At 52.8% G+C, this 17,717-nt stretch overlaps 1 protein-coding gene and 1 long non-coding RNA gene across 4 annotated transcripts in view; one reads left to right on the top strand and one right to left on the bottom strand.

The window, feature by feature from the left end:
- Positions 1–17,717, bottom strand: part of GLI2 (GLI family zinc finger 2) — a 257,247-nt gene that overhangs the window by 72,478 nt on the left and 167,052 nt on the right. The window contains exon 1 of one of the 3 annotated variants that reach the window (XM_060625417.3): positions 13,915–14,388. The exons of the other annotated variants lie outside the window; for them this stretch is intronic. Coding sequence (XP_060481400.3) covers position 13,915 — 1 coding nt within the window. The 5' untranslated portion in view covers positions 13,916–14,388. Of the gene's footprint in view, positions 1–13,914; positions 14,389–17,717 lie in introns of those variants that run through there. 3 annotated transcript variants of the gene reach the window in all.
- On the top strand, positions 3,778–6,780 carry LOC132673016 (uncharacterized). Its single transcript, XR_009607831.3, has 2 exons — positions 3,778–4,160; positions 6,273–6,780. It is a non-coding gene; the product is annotated as an uncharacterized LOC132673016 (long non-coding RNA).

The following is a 17,717-nucleotide window of genomic DNA, read 5'->3' as shown; positions in this document are numbered from 1 at the left end:
CCCCCCTGCAACAGACTGAATGTTTATCCCCCTCACCCCCAAATTCATATGTGGAAATCCTAACGCCTGAGGTTGATGGCTTGGAGGTGGGGCCTGGGGGAGGTGATTAGGTCGTGAGGGTGGACCCCTCAGGAATGGGATTAGTGCCCTTAATTTTTTTTTTCAATGTTGACTTATTTTTGAGAGAGAGTGTGAGCGCGTGGGAGTGGGGGAGTGGGGGAGGGGCACGGGAAGTCTCCAGAACTGTGAGAAGGAAAGGTATGTTGTTTAAGTCCCCGGGTCCCTGGCATTCTTGTTAGAGCCGCTTGCACTGACGGAGACACCCCAGAGGGTGGCGGCAAAATGAGAGAACAGGCCACATGAGGCAGACAGAACCTGAGCCACAGGCCACAGCCCACACCGTGGCCAAGCCTGATCCCACCTCTGATTCACTTAACCTCCTTGTGCCTCAGTTTCCCCATCTGTACAACGAGGGCAGTGACAGGACCCACATCAGAGGAAGGCTGGGAAGCAGAAACAGGCTAACACATGTCCAGGGTATGTGCCGGGCTGGGCACCCAGCAGGTCCCCGGGAGTGCCCGCGTGGCCATCTCCACAGACCTCCTGTGCCTTCAGTAAGCGGTGGGGGGTTGGGGTGCTCCAGAGGTCCCTGGGGAAGAGCCCTGCCATCACGGGGGTTGGGACGGGTCGCCCACCTGTCGAGGTACACGAGTGGGGTCCCACATTAGAGACTCTCAGAACCAAAAGAGACCTCAGAGAAGGTTGAGCCTGATCAAGTTTGAAAACTGTCCCGGCCACAGAATCTGTTCCAAAGCAAGTAGTATGCAACCCCCTAAGATCTACATTAGATTTGAGGCCCGGGAGACCATGGCTCAGAAAGTCTTCCCTGAAGACCTCTGAGGGACCCTCCAGAAAGCTCGGATCCAGCCCGGGGGGTCGGGGAAGAGAGTGACCCACAAGCTGGTGCCTGTGCCCCAGGACAGATGTCAGCACTTCAGTGTGGACCCAACGCTGCTTCTCAGGTTCACCTGCACAGACATCCCCCTGGGTCTTGTCACCCTTCACAGACTCACCTGCCAACGAGCACCAGCAACCATGGGCTGGCAGCTTCTGTGTTGTCCTGTCACTGCCTGAAAAGCCCACTTGTTATGGCGGGGGTGGGGGTGGGGGTGGCATTTAGCCTTCCAGGAGGGTGTCTGCACCACTCCTCTGCCTGATCCCCAGGGGTCCCCAAGGTGTCACCTGCCACCTTGCTTCCTTCCCCACCATCTGGTTCCTCTTGTGCAGAGCTCTTGCAAAAGATTTCCCCAGCCCAGTGTTTCGCTGCTGCTTCTGGTCCTCCCGGGAGCATCGACAGAGCCTGTGGTCACTCCGCTGTGGTTCTCAAGGGACCCTGACTCAGTCTCCACCGGGCACTGGCATGGCGCTTTCCCAGGCTGGCTGAGGCACTCCTTTCTGAGTGCTCTCAGGCAGAGCCTGCTAAAGCCAGTCAATGAGATTCAAAACCAGGCGGCAGAATTTGCATTGAGAAGAGTGGTCAATCACCTCGGAGAACTGGGGCTCTACACTTCCTTCCTGTTGCATTTGACAGCTAATTACAAAATGCTTTCGTTCCTTCCCGAAGCAGGTCTCTTAAGGACCACTTCTCGGGAGCCCCCTGTCAGTATGGCCCCTTTGTTACTCAAAGGGATTCTTTCCTTTAAGACAATCCTTACCACTGGTTTCTTCTCTAAGTGCCCTTCAAATGCAGTTCAGGTTAATAGACATAGGCAGCAGGGCACGTATGTTATTTTAAATTTTCTTAGTAGCCACGTGGAAGAAAAAAACTCTAAAAAGATACAGTTGATGACGTTTAATAATACAACGTCATTGACCTCAGTATATCCAAAATGTTATCATGTCAATATATAACCAATATGAAAATTATGAACAGGATGTTTGATATTCCTTTATTTTGTACTGCTTCCTCAAAATTGGTTGTGGGGTTTACATTTACAGCAATCTCAGTTCGAGCCAGCTACATTTGACATGTGTGGATAGCAGCTGCCTTATCACTGTTAAACTCTGTTTATACAGAATTCTAATCTAGGTTAAATAGAAGTCTTACTGATATATAAAATATGGTGAAGAGTGGCTTTCCAAAAGTCCTTCCTCATTTCTGAATCTTAGCAACCAATTAACAGTTATTCTCCCTTCCTTCCTTCCTTCCTTCCTTCCTTCCTTCCTTCCTTCCTTCCTTCCTTCCTTCCCTTTCTCATTCCTTCCCTTCCTTCCTTTCCTCTTTCCCTTCCTCCCTCCCTCCCTTCCTCCCTCCTTCCCTTCCTTCCTTGCTTCCTTCCCTTTCTCATTCCTTCCCCTCCTTCCTTCCTTTCCTCTTTTCCTTCCTTCCTTCCTTCCTTCCTTCCTTCCTTCCTTCCTTCCTTCCCTTTCTCGTTCCTTCCCTTCCTTCCTTTCCTCTTTCCCTCCCTCCCTTCCTCCCTTCCTTCCTTCCCTTTCTCATTCCTTCCCTTCCTCTTTTCCTTCCTTCCTTCCTTCCTTCCTTCCTTCCTTCCTTCCTTCCCTTTCTCATTCCTTCCCCTCCTTCCTTCCTTTCCTCTTTTCCTTCCTTCCTTCCTTCCTTCCTTCCTTCCTTCCTTCCCTTCCTTCCTTTCCTCTTTCCCTCCCTCCCTCCTTCCCTCCCTTCCTCCCTTCCTTCCTTCCCTTTCTCATTCCTTCCCTTCCTCTTTTCCTTCCTTCCTTCCTTCCTTCCCTTTCTCATTCCTTCCCCTCCTTCCTTCCTTTCCTCTTTTCCTTCCTTCCTTCCTTCCTTCCTTCCTTCCTTCCTTCCTTCCCTTTCTCGTTCCTTCCCTTCCTTCCTTTCCTCTTTCCCTCCCTCCCTCCTTCCCTCCCTTCCTTCCTTCCCTTTCTCATTCCTTCCCTTCCTCTTTTCCTTCCTTCCTTCCTTCCTTCCTTCCTTCCTTCCTTCCTTCCCTTTCTCATTCCTTCCCCTCCTTCCTTCCTTTCATCCCTCCTTCCCTCCTTCCTTCTATCCATTTAACTGATCCCAGGGTTGTCCTTCCACACCCCTGACCCATCAGGACAGAACAGAGCAGGGCAGCAGGCCCACGCTGAATTCTGCCCTGGATCGCTACCCCAATGCCTTCTCTGCAGGCTTGGGCAGGCATTCTCAAACAAGCCAGTGGGTGTGTGGACTCCCAAGACCTAACAAATAAGAGAGTCCCCCAGAAAGCAAAGCCCATGCAGGGTGTCAGGCGGGGCAGGACCAACCGTAGAAGACTTCCAGAAGCCTGGCTCCCTGGGCAGCACTGGCTCCATGCAGTTCTGGACCCAACTGACTCAACAGTGGTTCCGGCACAAGCCACCTCCCCCACCCCTCCTCACACTCCAGCCCATGGCTGCCCACTGCCTCTGCTGGAAACAGTAGTTCCCTGAACTGGGGACACTGGAGACCCACCCGGCAGGACTAGAGGCCAGTGCACACAAACCCTGGGAAAATCCGCTTCCCCTTATTTCGCTGGTGGAGAAACTGAGGTGCAGAAAACATGATCTCATGACAGGACCCAGAATCTTGTTTCCTAGAGTAAGACTATGTAAGACAAGGGGGAGAGAGAGAGAGAGAGAGAGAGAGAGAGAGAGAGAGAGAGAGAAAACTCCAAAGGCTTCCTGGACATCAAAAAAAAACCCTCTTACAAAACAATATTTTGATGAGCTAAGTGTGTGAATTAAAAGCAGATGGAGTCTACTTCCTTTAAAATAAACAGGGTTTAAAATCTAGGGGCCAACTCCCACACGCAATGTGTCTCCGGGCCGGGGAAACCAGAGCTGCCCTTCCACAAACCCAAGGCGGGCTCATTCGTCCCATGCAAGGTGCTGTGGGGCAATGGCCCTGCTCTGTGTGTCCAGTGCCATCCCAGCAACGGGGACCCAGAGGAGGGATGTGACTGCCTGACAGGCAGCCCCCAGGCTCTGCCGCGGCCTGCAGAGTGGAGTGCAAAGCCCAGCCTAGCCCTAACACTCTCCTGATCCTGCCCCACGCATTGCCCCCCTGGGTCAGACGGATGGCCTTGCAGCCCTAGAGCATTACTGGCGCTCGCCCCGCCTGGAGAGAGAGATCGGAGCCACAGGTGTGTGACGGACGAGGGACGAGCACGTGGGACCCGGTAAGGAGGAGTTCCAGAGCCGACAAACTCTGGGAGACACAGGGCCGTATTTCCACTTCGTTGGCGACCTTTCCAAACACGGATGCAACCCCCAAGGCAGGAGGGGTATTTCACGCAGCAGCTTTTAAGTGCCGCCCGGGGATCCGTAAAGTTGGAGGCAAGTGGGGGAGGGCCCCGCGGGAGGGGGGGGGGTTATCTGTTTTCCCCAGCTGTGTTCCTGGTGCCTGCTAATAACCCCCATGGATCATCCTGCCTGGCTTGGAAAACGTGCTGACTGGCGTTAAAAATGGGCCCCTTTCCTGCCCGTGGCTCAGCGCCCCCACAGCACATGCCGGATGCTCATTGTTAGCATGCTGCAGGTGTAATTAGGGCCGTCACGATGGCAAAGGGCCCACCCTGGGTCCCCAAGAGTGATTGCAGTTCAGAAAAAGCACCCACCTGGTTTTGTACTGATTAATGACGGGCCCCACTAATAGCCCTGCTTAACACACGAGTTTGTCAAGATTAAGTAATTGCCTTAAACAAAAAGTGTATTATCTTTAAGGCCCCGCTGATGAATGACTGGTGCCGGGAAATGGGGTGATGGATGTCTGTGACTCCCTGCCACCATCCCTCCCCCATTTGCATAAATTAAAATGCAGCCCTTGATTAGGACAAGAAGCCCCAGCAAACCTCGGCAAACCCTGCCAAGGGATGGGGTGGCTGAGGGTCCTACAATCACCCTGCCTCAGGCCTCTGGCCACCGGGAGACCCCAAACTGTGTGTTAGCATGACAAACTTCTGGGAGGGGCAGAGAGGCCTGGCCAAGGGTGACCAGATGCCCCTTGGGGGCTGAGGTCGGGACGGGGGAGCTGGATGCAAAAACCCCAGTGCAGGAAAGCTGCAGAGGTCATCCCGAGGACCCCCCTGAGGGAACGGGATGGACAGACCCATGTACGACTAGACTGGTCCTTGTGCACACCCCATGTGGAGAAGCTGTTGCTGTCATTAAATCACGAGCGATTGCATAAAGCTTTGCCGCTCACGGGGGTGTGGGACCAGCCGGTGGCCTGGGACGAGCTGGGATCCCCATGCGCACAAGCTAACAGCAGCCCCGCCACATATGGATGTGTGTATTTGTGTGCCCCTGAGCATCAGGTCCCCAGATTTGGGGCCATGAAATCCATGTGCCTTCTCCAGGGCTCTTGAATGTTTCATACTCTTTCCTTCCACACGGCACTTTGAAAGAGACAATTCACAGAAACGGACAGAGCCTTGTGAAGACGGAGCCTACAGAGGCGGGCTGGCCGGCGTAGTGACCACTGGAAGGGCCGCTGGGGAGGGAGAGCAGAACTTAAAGTAGGGGCTGCTAGGGCCACATTTGGGAAGGGGCCAGTAGGGCCCAGCCAGTCTGGGAGCATCAGGTGGGCTCCCTGAGTCTGGGAGGTGCCTCCCAGGGGATCTCCGTGTGGCACCCTCATCACCAAGCCCGTCAAAAGGTGGAGGGTGCATTTATTCCCAAGAAAGAACGACATCGATCGTGCCGCAATCCTCTGGCTTCTGGTGACTCAGGGGACCAGAGCTGGGGGACCCTCGCAGCCACTCGGTTGGGGGTTAGACCTTCAGCTCAAGCCACGGACAACAGTGCACCCTCGTTTCCTGCAACGGGCCAGAGACGCACCTTAAGGGCAGAGGAGGAGGGTAACTTTGGCACACATCTGAAACTTTCATCTGCCTGCATCTTGCTTCTGCAGACAGTCTGTCCCACCAGCCATAAGCCACGCAGTGCCCTACCCTGTAACTGATTCCCCTTCCTTTCCGGGCAAAATAAGATTCCCAAACCAAGCCACCCACCCTGAATCTGCCTCCGGGCTGGAGCGGCACTAGCCAGAGCCAGGAGCTGTTCCCATAACATTGGTTTCCCCCAAACCACGGCTTCAGGGCAGATGCCAAGCATGGCCTGTGAGTGGGGAGGGGTATGGGGCCAGATCTGGGTGGGGGAGCCTTCCCTCCCTGAAAGCAGACACGGCGCCTTCTTTCGCCTTCTAGATGGGCCACAGGGCCCTCCTGCCCCACAGTTCTGGAACATGTGGAGTCTGAACCCGGGGCCCTGGCTTCTTTTCCCTTTTCCAGATTCTGGGAGGGACCCTCAGTGAACAACGTACGGAACACACGCATGCAGGATGGAGCAGACCAAATGCTTCAAAGATAAGGGCCCTCACACGCAGGGACTCTGGAAGGTGTTCCCACAGCACTGCCAACTGGAAGGACGTTGGAACATCACTTCCTTGTTCTACCCAAGTGCGCATGGACGAGTCGCCCCGAAACCCACGTCCGTGCTCCGTGTTCAGGCTGGTCCTGGGCACCCCTGCTCCCATGCCCAGCCCCGCTCAGGCTGAAGCCAAGCAGAAACCGAGAGAACAGGCCACGAGACCAGAGCCTGAAGGGCCACCCTCATCGCTGACAGATGTCCCGGTATGATCAGCCTCTGCTCACCTCACAGTGCCATTGGGGCGGATGTAATGACCTGTGTGGGGTCCCATGGGAATACGAGCTTGCTGTCCAAGCCAGCCGTCTAGCTGCCCCCAACCCGAGAGCACAAAGGAAGAACAATAAATGCCCACGAGGGCGCCAACCTCTACGTCTGTATTGTTCCCATAGTAATAATACTGTGCTCAACATTCCAGTGATAAAAACTCGAACAGTATCTTTTTTTTTTTTTTTTTTTTAATTTTAGAGGTAGGGGGCTGGGGGGAGAACTGGAGAGAGAGAGAGAGAGAGAGAGAGAGAGAGAGAGAATGAACCCTATGCAGGCTCCATGCTCGGTGCAAGCCTGACATGGACCTCGATCCCACGACCCTGGGATCATGACCTGAGCCGAAACTGAGTCGGACTGAGCCACCTAGGTGCCCCAAGAGTAACTATGGACGGACATAAGATGACAGGCATTTTTTGAGTGCTTATGTCAGGCCTAACTCTGTGCACTTGATATTCATGCTTATTTATTCTTCATATCAACCATATGTGTGTGTGTGTGTCGGGGGTGGGGGACACCATCCCTACACCACTCTACAGATGAGAAAACTGGGACCCGAAGTGTATGCAACTCGTTCAAGATCCCACAGCGAGTACCTGGCAAGGAAGGCTTTGAACCCTTGCCTGTGATTCTAGAGTCTGAGGCTTAACCGCCTTCCCGGCCTGCCTATCCGTGACGACTGCTTTCTTATTACAGTGTAGCTGGCTGGAAAAGTGGAGACCCAGAAGTCCCTGGCCGCAGAAAACACATTCCCCATGGTTCTACGTAAGCTGCATTCCCACCCAAGAGAGGCCACTTCTGCTCGGAGGTGTTAGGGGTCACCAGGCTCCCAGTTCTGTCTTCTCCATCGGAGAGCCCATGCCTTCAGGGACTGGGCCCAGGTTCTGCTCTGGAGATGCGGGAAGGGAAATACCCCGTTCCTGGTCTCAAGGATCTCTCAGCCACCAGGAGACGCACAGGTCAACAGGGGAGGACCAGGAAGGCATAGAAGGTTTCCGGACGGGACCAGGATGGGGTGATTGGCCAACTAAGTGAAGGGGATCAAAAGGTTATAAAATAAATAAGTCACAGGGACGAAAAGTACAGCCTAAGGGACACAGTCAATAATACGGTCACAATGTATGGCGATACGACACTTACTGTGGAGAGTTACGATGTATGTAATGGTCCAATCACCATGTTGTATGCCTGAAACTAATGTAATATTGTATGTCAACTGTACTTCAATTAAAAAAGAGAAACAGCGGGAGCCCCAAAGCCCTGACCTAGCTCCCACTGCGGGGTGCTGAGCAGGCAGGCGGTTCTGCCTGCGGTGAGCACAGGGTGCCTTCTCAGAGAGAAGCAGTAGCCCTCCTCTGGACACGGCCCCGTCCAGGCCGACGGTGAGCTCGGTAGGTGACCAGAGCCCAGGAGAGGGCAGCGGGCAGGAGGAGCTGGGTACTCACCACTTGGGTAGAAACTTGGACCAGTACAGGGGTGCCGCCCCCTCCCTCATCAAGTCCCTGGGGACCTCAGTGAGGCAGCCAGCACCTAATTCACAAGCATCCAGTGTGTTCAGCTCTCTGTTGGGTCTCAAGTGGAATAAGAGGGGCCACAGAAGCCTGGGCCTAACCTGAAAACCTGTGTTCCTACCATAGAGCCTTCCAGAAGCAGGCAGGAAACCTTTTCTGTGGCCTGAACCCAAGCCCAGGTGTACGAGCAGCCACAGTGCGAAAGACAGAGGCCTGCCCAGATTAGCCTCGACCTTGGGCAGCGATCCCGCTCCCGGAGTGAGAACTCATTCCAGACTCTGGGTGTCCTGAAAGAGGACAGTTCTGGGCTCCTAATCCTGATTCTGCCCCTTACTAGCCGTGTGACCCTGGGGAAGTCAGACAACCTCTCTGAGCCTCAGTTTCCTTCTATGTAACCTCCTTCCCTCATAGGGTCATGGGAGCAGCCAGTGAGATCACACAAACGTAACTTCGTGCCCTGGCTCGCTGTCAGCACCCTTGCCTTCACATAAGCTGCACTCCCACCCTCCAAGTTGGCGGCTAGAGGATGCACAAGGGACAGGCCCCCACTGCTTAAACTGGGGGTGGGGTGCCGCCGGGAGAACCCGCACTTTCCCCACCGGCAGCAGGCCGGGTTTGAGATTCCCCTCCCCTTCTTCTTTCCTTCCCTCCTCCCTCCTCCTCTGCAGGAACTAAGAGCCCCCTTTTACAGCCCCTCATGCAGGCCCCGGGGGAGCCCGAGGCTGGCAGAAACGACTGCTAATACTTCCAGGCACATTTACTGAAACCTTTTGACACGGGGGATATTTTTATGAGATAAGTGCCCTGTGTCGGTATCAGCTGGCAAGTTTCATTACTCACATTTCTGTCCTGCAAAAAGCCTTTTTCAATCACTGTCCATGGCAACGATAAACTTTAATGGCTGAGGGAAAGTCTGCAGCCCAGACGCTCCCATCCTTCTACCTCCCTGCCCCGGGCCACCAGCTGACCTCTCTCCTCTCCCCATGGGGCCAGAGGTCCGGGCAGAAGCCAGATGCAGGGGGTGCATGACCCCCACTCCCCAAACCCCCTGTTCCTTAACCTCAGAGGATCACAGGCCTCGGAAGCATATTAGAAACGGCAGGGAATTAAAAGGCCAATGCCCAGCCCAGCTCTGACCATCGGAGACAGAATCTCTGAGGTGGGCTCCAGGACATTAGCGTTTTTAAAAGCCCCCCCTCCCGGGGGTTCCACTGGGAAGGGGGTGTGGAGAACAGCTGCACTTCCTCCGGGAAGACGGGTCTTGGGTCACAGCCCAATCTTCCCTCGGCAGCCACCCCACTGCTCGCGCACGCTCCCACGGACACCAGGTCCTGCACCCAGAAGGACCCAGGCAGACGTGCGTCTATTGGATGGTCAAAGAACCCAACCCAGAAGTCATGAGGACCCACACAGGGCCAGGAACCCACATGCCCTCGGAGCCCAGGTCCCGCCCTTTCCATCTGAGTGAGTCCTGTTTGAATGGCCATCTGGACGGAAGAATGGTCCGGGGCTGGCACGCAGCAGGCAGAGGTTAGTGTTCGAGGGATGAAGAAGAACGAATAAATGAACGAAGGAACAAATGGCTTCTACCTACAGGAAACGCGTCCCACCACCTCAGTGTCCTACAGGCAAGGATGCTGTTTGGTGTCCCTGAAACGCTCACTTTCCAGAAGATCCTAGCACATTCCAGAGCTCAAGTCAAGCGGGGCCTCCATCCGTCCTCCTGGTCACTTGTGGCACCACTAGCAGAGCTGAGCCCACTGTCCGTGGCTGTCCTCACAGGATGAACTTGCCTCTAGGACCGAGGGGAGCTGAAGAGGGCGGCTTTCCCCCACCAGTGCTCTCCCCAACCTCACCTGCCAGCAGCCCTGCACACGCACCTGCCTCGGGGGTCCCTGACTTCCCTGGCCCCCTGGAGAGTCCCCAGTCAGACTTCTGTTTCCCCAGGAGCATCCCCCACGAGGCCTCTCTCACAGAGTCTTTTGTCATAAGCCCTCTGGGTCCTTTGGGACAAGGAAGCGTGGGATCGATGGGCAGAGCAGCCAGAGGCAGGGAGTGCTGAGGGTCGTGGGGTCCTGGAAGGCTCATCTTCATTTGGCCATTACTGCCAGCTCTGTCCGAGTGTGGGGGGCAGGTTTCTGTGCACCTCGAGTGTGGACAGAGACTCTGTCATACCCCTTACAGTGCCTGCTGCAGTCAAGGAGACCAGGCACGAAACAAAGGACCACCAAGGGCCAAGTCCGACCCTGAGGCTGGCTTCATTCTTCTCTTCTCACATATCCTCAGCCAACCTGTCTTTTTGGGTTGTGCCAAAGTCACAGGTTCTAGGGCGGAAGGCTCTGGGGACAGTGTGTCAGAAGCGAGGTCCCAGCTGTCTCAGGGAGGCCCGGAGGGAGCAGGTCACCAGCACTCAGCACCCACTACCAAGAGCCCGGTGAACAGTTGAAACAAACTATCTGGATTGCCTTTTTAAACCCAACCCAACCCTGAATAGTTCCCCTGTGGCTGTCTGGCCTCAGATTCTGCCATGAAGAACGGGCCTCAATAAATCCTTCCTCTGAACCCATTTTTTTTTTGAATGCCATTGCCTCCCATGCCTCAGCTTGAACCATTCATTACACACAGAGTCTCAAAATGAATAACCTCTGGGGCGCCTGGGTGGCTCAGTTGGTTGTGCATCTGACTTCTGCTCAGGTCATGATCCCGCGGTTTCCGAGTTCGAGCCCCACATGGGGCTCTGTGCTGACAGTTCAGAGCTGCCTTTGGATTCTCCCTATCCCCCTCTCTCTCTGCCCCTCCCCTGTTCACTCTCTCTGTCTTTCTCAAAATAAATAAATAGACTTTAAAAAAAGGAAAGAAATGAACCACTTCAGCCGCTTCCAAATATACTCAACAAGCTCCACCTGTCTTCCCCCATCCATCCAGACAACAAGACACATTTCTCCTTGAGAGAGGCAAAAAGACAAAGCACAAATACAAACAAGGCCCACCCAGCACTGGGGACCAATGAGGCATTTCCTCTGAAATGCATGCGTGCCATAGATTGCTGAGGGTGAACTCCAACCTCCGATGAGGTGGGAACCAGATGCCAGGAACTGGAAGTGCACAGCATCCCACCACCCCTCCCCTTCGCCAAGAGAGACGGGGGGTGGGTGGCACAGACCCTAGGGCGTGGGGGTGGGGGGCTCTGGCTAATGTCATAGCCCGGGTTCATGGCACCGGCTCGAATTTCCATTCTAGCCATCGCCTGGGACAAGAAATGAGGGCCTCCTGACAGCCCAAGAAACACATCGTGCCTTCTAGCCGTCACTCCTTCCTGATTTTGCATACCCTCTAAAGGCCGGTGTAAGCTCTAATTCTTCCTCAAAGCCTTCCTCGAATACTCAAGCCTGATGGAACCATGTCCTCTCCCACTTAGGGACTCGGCAGTCCTGCAGAGATACAGCCCTCGATCACACAGTGACAACTGTGATTAACCACTGCTACTCCTAACCAGACCGTGGGCTTTTCTTATATATCACGTGTTTTCTCAGCAAGCGCTCCATAACCAAGTTTAAAAGGCTGCAGTGGTATGCTGATAAATGTTGGCCACCAAGTCTTGGGCGGAGGCCGGAGTCCTGGCTTATAGCATTTGCCAATTTCCATGGTGTAAATGCTCTCACTGCGGCTGATTTCAAGCTACCAATGAGCGATCACTGAACCTGGCTCTGGGAGATGTGGAGAATGGCTCCCAAGAGCTGGAGTGAGCAGATTCTGGCCAGAAACTGCCAGATTGGGCCTCCACAATCCCCGGTGCTTCCCTAAGCATGAGGATTCTTTTTTTTTGGGGGGGGGGGGGGGACAAAAAGTCTTGATTTCCTGAAAGTTAAATTATACCATTTTCCATCTAAAAAAATTAGCAAGAGAACACACATTGCCAGAAGGGGCATTGCGAGGCACCCTGTTGGAAATAACTGTTAGAGATAATTTGGTTATGCACCTCACGAATCCCCCTTGGACTCTGTGATCTAACTTTTTGATCTATTCCAGGGTAAACACCTACTGGTAAAGAACACTGGTGCTGAGGTGTAATCACAACAGAACTTGTAGGCAGAAATGACGAGAGGCGATCTAAAAGTTCAACAAGGGAGAAGTGGTTATGTTAAGTCTAAGGTCAACCTTCAAGAGGATACTGCAAGGATTTTATCAGAACTGATAAGAAAAGGGCTTGCTCGCTATGGATGCCGCCTTTCTGAGGTCGGGTCCCACACGCACTGTCTTTCTATGTGCAGGCTCTGCTCTCCTCGTGCTCACCTGGGGTCTCGCTGGGCACCGAGGACGTGGGGACCCTCCCCAGTGGACGCGGCCTCTCCACCAGAGGCCTGAAATAATGGGTTGGCCAAACAGATGGGATAAATCAATGCCAAGGACGCTGTCACCCTGGGCAATCCCGCACCATTCAATTTTCATGTGAATTTAGCAGCTCTGCATGGTTTTTAAGAACCCAATTGTATCCTGACACTTTTTAAATGATGCCTCTTTACATCCGGCCGTAATTTATCTTTTACTTAGCAGCAGCTCTCCTTCTATAACCATTTGGGGGAAAGAAAAAAAAAACCACTGACTTCACTTAATTTACAATAGTCCACACTCAGTAAAACACGGATGACAGAGCTTTGCCAAATGCGAATTTCATGTCAGCAGCTCATTTTGGTAAAGCGTCAAGTGGCTTTATTTTGAAAGAAAATACACATTTAAAAAATGTTTACAGATTTGAGTGGGGGGTGAGGGTAAAAAGTGTGTGGGTGTGTGAGAAAGAAATCGTGCTGGTACAAAGCCCCAAAGCTAAGGTTTGTACCCATCAGGCAAAAAGGCTATGTGATCCCTTTTAACCTAAAAAAAAAAAAAAATACAAATAATTTTGAATTTGTGAAAAGTCCAAAGGCTGCTGGGTCTTTCCTCATCCCACTGAGGGAAGGCACTATGCTGAACCTGAACTGGGGAGCAGCAGACGTGGGGACCTCCTCCACCAGCCTGAGCAAACCGCCCCATGGGGCCGACTTCCACGTTTTTGAAACAGCAACTGTTGTCACACATGTCCCTTGGCTATTTCGCCCCTGGGGGGCTGTGAGAGTAAAAGGCAGTCGGAGGAAGGACAGCAAATAATGTTTATCCAGAGCCTCGAAGGAAACAGGCTTTGTCCCCCATCTTGTTTAAGCCACGCAACCCTCATGGGGCCAGGTTTATTGTCCCTACTGCACAGAGGGGAAACTGAGGCAGCGAGTGCTCAGTTCCTGAGCCCAAGGTCACCCAGGTAGTTGGTAAGTTGCTTTTAGAGTTCATGAGAACATGACAACTAGGTTCACCAAGCAGAAGTGACTTTCAGATCTGGAGATTGCCTGTCCTGGGTTTTGCTACTCAAAGGGCTGCCCAAGCACCAGCGGCCTTGGCATCACCTGGTACGTGTTTAGAACGAAGCGTCCTGGGCCCGCTCCAACTTATAGATTCAGAAGCTGGATTTAAGCCAGATCCTGGGGCGATTAGTTTGAGAAGCCCTGGTTGAAGGGATATATTCTGTTAAAGAAGGAATGAGAACAGGCTTCCCAGTGACGGACGCTAAGGTGCTGGAGAGCCATGGCACACGCTCCCACAAAGGGCCACTGTCCCCTCACAGAGCCACTTACAATTTACTGCAGGCCCACACCTGGGCTGGACACCAGTAAGAAAAACAGCCTTCATTTGTACTCACTGTGCAGACCTCGTCTCTAAAGCATATTTTCATCCAGTACCTCATGTAACCCTCCCGGCAGCCACAAGAGAGAGGCCAGATGGGAGGCCTGATGGGTCTAGGCCCGGCCTGAGCATTAAGCGAGTCCTCAGGCTGCAAGCACCCAGCCGCCCGGCTCACACAATCGCTCTCAGTTCAACAGCAAGAGGTTCCCACAGCCAGTGAGGCCTTCCAGGCCTTCCAGGCCCCGGGCAGGGGAGATGATGGCCCAGCCAGAGGCACGCTCGGGGGGCTGTCCTTCCACAGCTGCAGCCTGGTGAGATGTGTGTGTGTGTGTGTGTGTGTGTGTGTGACACACACACACAGACACAGAACACATGTCCAAAAAAGGAAACCCTCAGGAGCAAAGGCCTAAAGTGAGAAGCGTGTTCTCCCTCCTCTCCTACGGGGTTTGCTTCTATATTACAGGGATCTGCAAAACCCATCTCCTACCAAGACGCCGGCTTGTAAAACTCCAATGCACAAATGAGGCCCAGCTGCAGTCCTGCTCCCCGTGAGCCCAAGGAGGGAGCTGTCCTGGCAGGGTGCAGGAGGCCTGCCGTCTGGAAGGGGTCCCAGCTAAGGCCCCTGGGTTTGGCGGAGAGGTGTAAATGTGAGAGCGGCCAGGCATCCTGTGCCTGCGGGAGGGAAGAGAGCAGCCCTGGACCTTCTCACGCAGACCCTTCAGTTCATCCTGTGTCTGGAGGTGCCAGGAGCTGACGACGGTCTGGCTCTGGGTTTAAAAAAACGCCGCACGGGCATACCTGCGTGCATTGGCCCGCTGGCTTCCTCCTTCATTGCGGGCTAGGGAAAGACCCAGCTATGGCAACCGGTAGCTGTGTCGTCTGACCCAAATGACTTTACCTCTCTGAGCCTCAGTTTCCTCACCTAAAACTGGTAGGAACAATTCCTATCACCCAGGCCAGGGGTGGGTGGTGATAAAACGAAGCTCTCTATGTAAAGTGTGGAGCCCATAGTGGATGCCCCATAAATGTTCATTTCCCTTCCCTAAAGCCGGGCTCTGGGCTCCACGCTGGGGAGAAAAAGACAAACACAGCACAGTTAAGAGCAAATAGGCGAATGTACGCCTCCGAGTTAGGGCAGCCCTCGCTCACACCATTTGCATTGACTTCTGCGAGTGCTCCAATTTTCAAAGCTTGATATTTATTTAGATATTTATTTTTCACTGTAAATGCAACATATGTTTACAGAGATATTTATTTTTCTCTGCACACACAGCAAATGTCTGGGGAAAACAGAATCCCAAACTCACAGGGCTGGAATGATTTTTTTTTTATGACAATCATTTTGTTTGTTTAAATTTTTTTTTTTAACGTTTATTTATTTTTGAGACAGAGAGAGACAGAGCATGCACAGGGGAGGAGCAGAGAGAGAGGGAGACACAGAATCTGAAACAGGCTCCAGGCTCCGAGCTGTCAGCACAGAGCCCGACGCGGGGCTCGAACTCACGGACCGTGAGATCATGACCTGAGCCGAAGTCGGACGCTTAACCGACCGAGCCACTCAGGCGCCCCCATTTTGTTTGTTTAAATCTACCATAGCGGTGCATAATGGCACTGCGTTTTACTGTAATTTGGAAAGGGGGGAGCGTGGACGGGAACCACATCACACAACAACAGTAAGACAAGACAGCAGGTAAAGGGATCCTCCCTGGGAAAACAATACTGCATTTACTCCTCTGAATGGTGGAAGCTGCAAAGGGGAATTTCCCAAAGCCTAGGACCGAAACCAGTCCCACTGGACATGACCATGATGCCAATCACAAAACAAAATGCCGCCCCTACCGCCAGCTGAAATTGGGGTGGAAATTGTTGGATGATTTCATGAAATGAAAAAAGTGAAAAAAGTCTCAATTTTAGACCCTAAAGAGATGACCGAGTTATATATGTATAGGAACAAAGATATTAACAGTTCAACCCAAAAGATTATCAGTCAAACCCACTCATGGTACTGACCCCTGTCAGCACGGGGGCTGAGTACTGAGGCTCCCAGATGCCATCTGCCTAACTGAGATCACAGCTGTTAATGGCAAAGCCTAAGATAGCAAATTCCCCCTTGTTCTTTGTTTTGTTTGTTTTTTCCCACATGGAGAGAGTTATGCAACGTTTGAGTGTCTGAACAGGTGATATACAGAGTCCTTAGGATTTTAGGCCAGAGAAGACTTTCCGCAGACAAGGGAAGCCAGCACCTTTTGATCAAGAAAGGCTCACAAAATCCCAAGCGGGTGTCTTCTACAAGAAGACTGGAAACCCAACAGAAACTCTCCCTCCTGAAATCCTGTGCCCACAGTTTGGATGCCTCCTAACAAAAATAGTATTTTGACTGGCCTTATTATACTTTTATTTTTATTTAAAAAATGTTTAATGTTTATTTACTTTTGAGAGAGACAGAAAGACAGAGCGTGAGCAAGGGAGGGGCATAGAGAGAGAAACAAAACCTAAAGCAGGCTCCAGGCTCTGAGCTGTCAGCACAGAGCCCGACGCAGGCTCAAACTCACAAACCGCGAGATCATGACCTGAGCCGAAGTCAGATGCTTAACCGACTGAGCCACCCAGGTGCCCCAACCTTATTATATTTTTAAACGGTACTGTTACCTCTTATGAGGAAACGTGGAAGCATTCGGGTTTCTCAGCATGGAGAAGGCAAAGCTGAGAGAAGACGTGGTCCCCTAAACCCATGAGGAACCTGGACAGAATCTTCAAAGGCGCAGAGCCCACACCACTTCTGGACAGAGAAACAGATTCTGGACCCAAAAGGTGAAGCCCTATTTCCCCTCCCAGGGAATAAACTCAGGGAGTTTCCCCCCTCTGAGGCTGGCATAGACAAGGTCAGGAAGTCTGGAGGTATTTGCATTGTATTGACACAGAGTGGGGTATATCAATGGGAGAGGGGTTCGTGGGGAGAGCACCCATATTTGGGGTAACCTAAAGGGGAGAGTCCTATTCTCCCAGAGCATTTCTGCGGCCTCTGCTCATAGGAAGCTCTCTCCCACCTCCTGTCCCCCCTCCCCTCAATCACTCACACAGGCTCCTGGGACAGAAGGCCGTGCACCTTCCTCCCCAGCCCCTGCCCCCTACAAACACTGCCCCCCACTTTGACTTGTTAATTTTTATGTTATGATCCCCTTTTATTTTACTCTGATCTCCTATTAAACTGCATGCATTTTTGGAGCCTGCCTCTAGAACCACATAGGATAAAAATGAATAAAGAAACCTCACCAAGGGTTCATTCTTGGTGACTCTTGAGTCATTGATACCCAAGCTGGAGACTCCTTAAGAAAGAGAGAAAGAGGAACGAGGCTTCAAAGGAGGTGTGCCGTTATGAATTTCAAAGGAAGCAGAAACCCGTTAACACTGCCATCTGTACAACAGAATGCCAATTGTTGGTGGTACAGTTTTTCCCTGCAAACTTGGACTGCTGAAACCACGGCACTGGCATCACCTGCCTTTAGAGTTTTACTCTTGGTCTTTGGAAGAAAGGCCACCGCCCTTGTGTCTCTCTAAATATACACCCCACTCCATTGTGGTTGCCCTGGCTACCGTTTGCGTGGCTAACGTTTACGTGTCAAGACTCTCCTCCTCTCCCTGTGCCCTGCCGGACCTAACCCATCTCGGGTAGGGAAGGCATGCCCCCTCTGGGTTCCCTCTGGACCCCGACAGCCTCTGACGCCATGGCCCTGTGGCTTCCTATAGACTCTCCCCATGAACCTCAGCTCCCTGAGGTCTGGGACTGCGTCTGGCATGGCGGTGGAGGCTGCCTCCAGG

Source organism: Panthera onca, chromosome C1, assembly GCF_046562875.1.
Source record: "Panthera onca isolate mPanOnc1 chromosome C1, mPanOnc1 haplotype 2, whole genome shotgun sequence".
NCBI classification, from domain to species: Eukaryota; Metazoa; Chordata; class Mammalia; order Carnivora; family Felidae; genus Panthera; species Panthera onca.
Note: the sequence above shows the minus strand (reverse complement) of the source record. Positions and strands in the feature narration are given on the sequence as shown.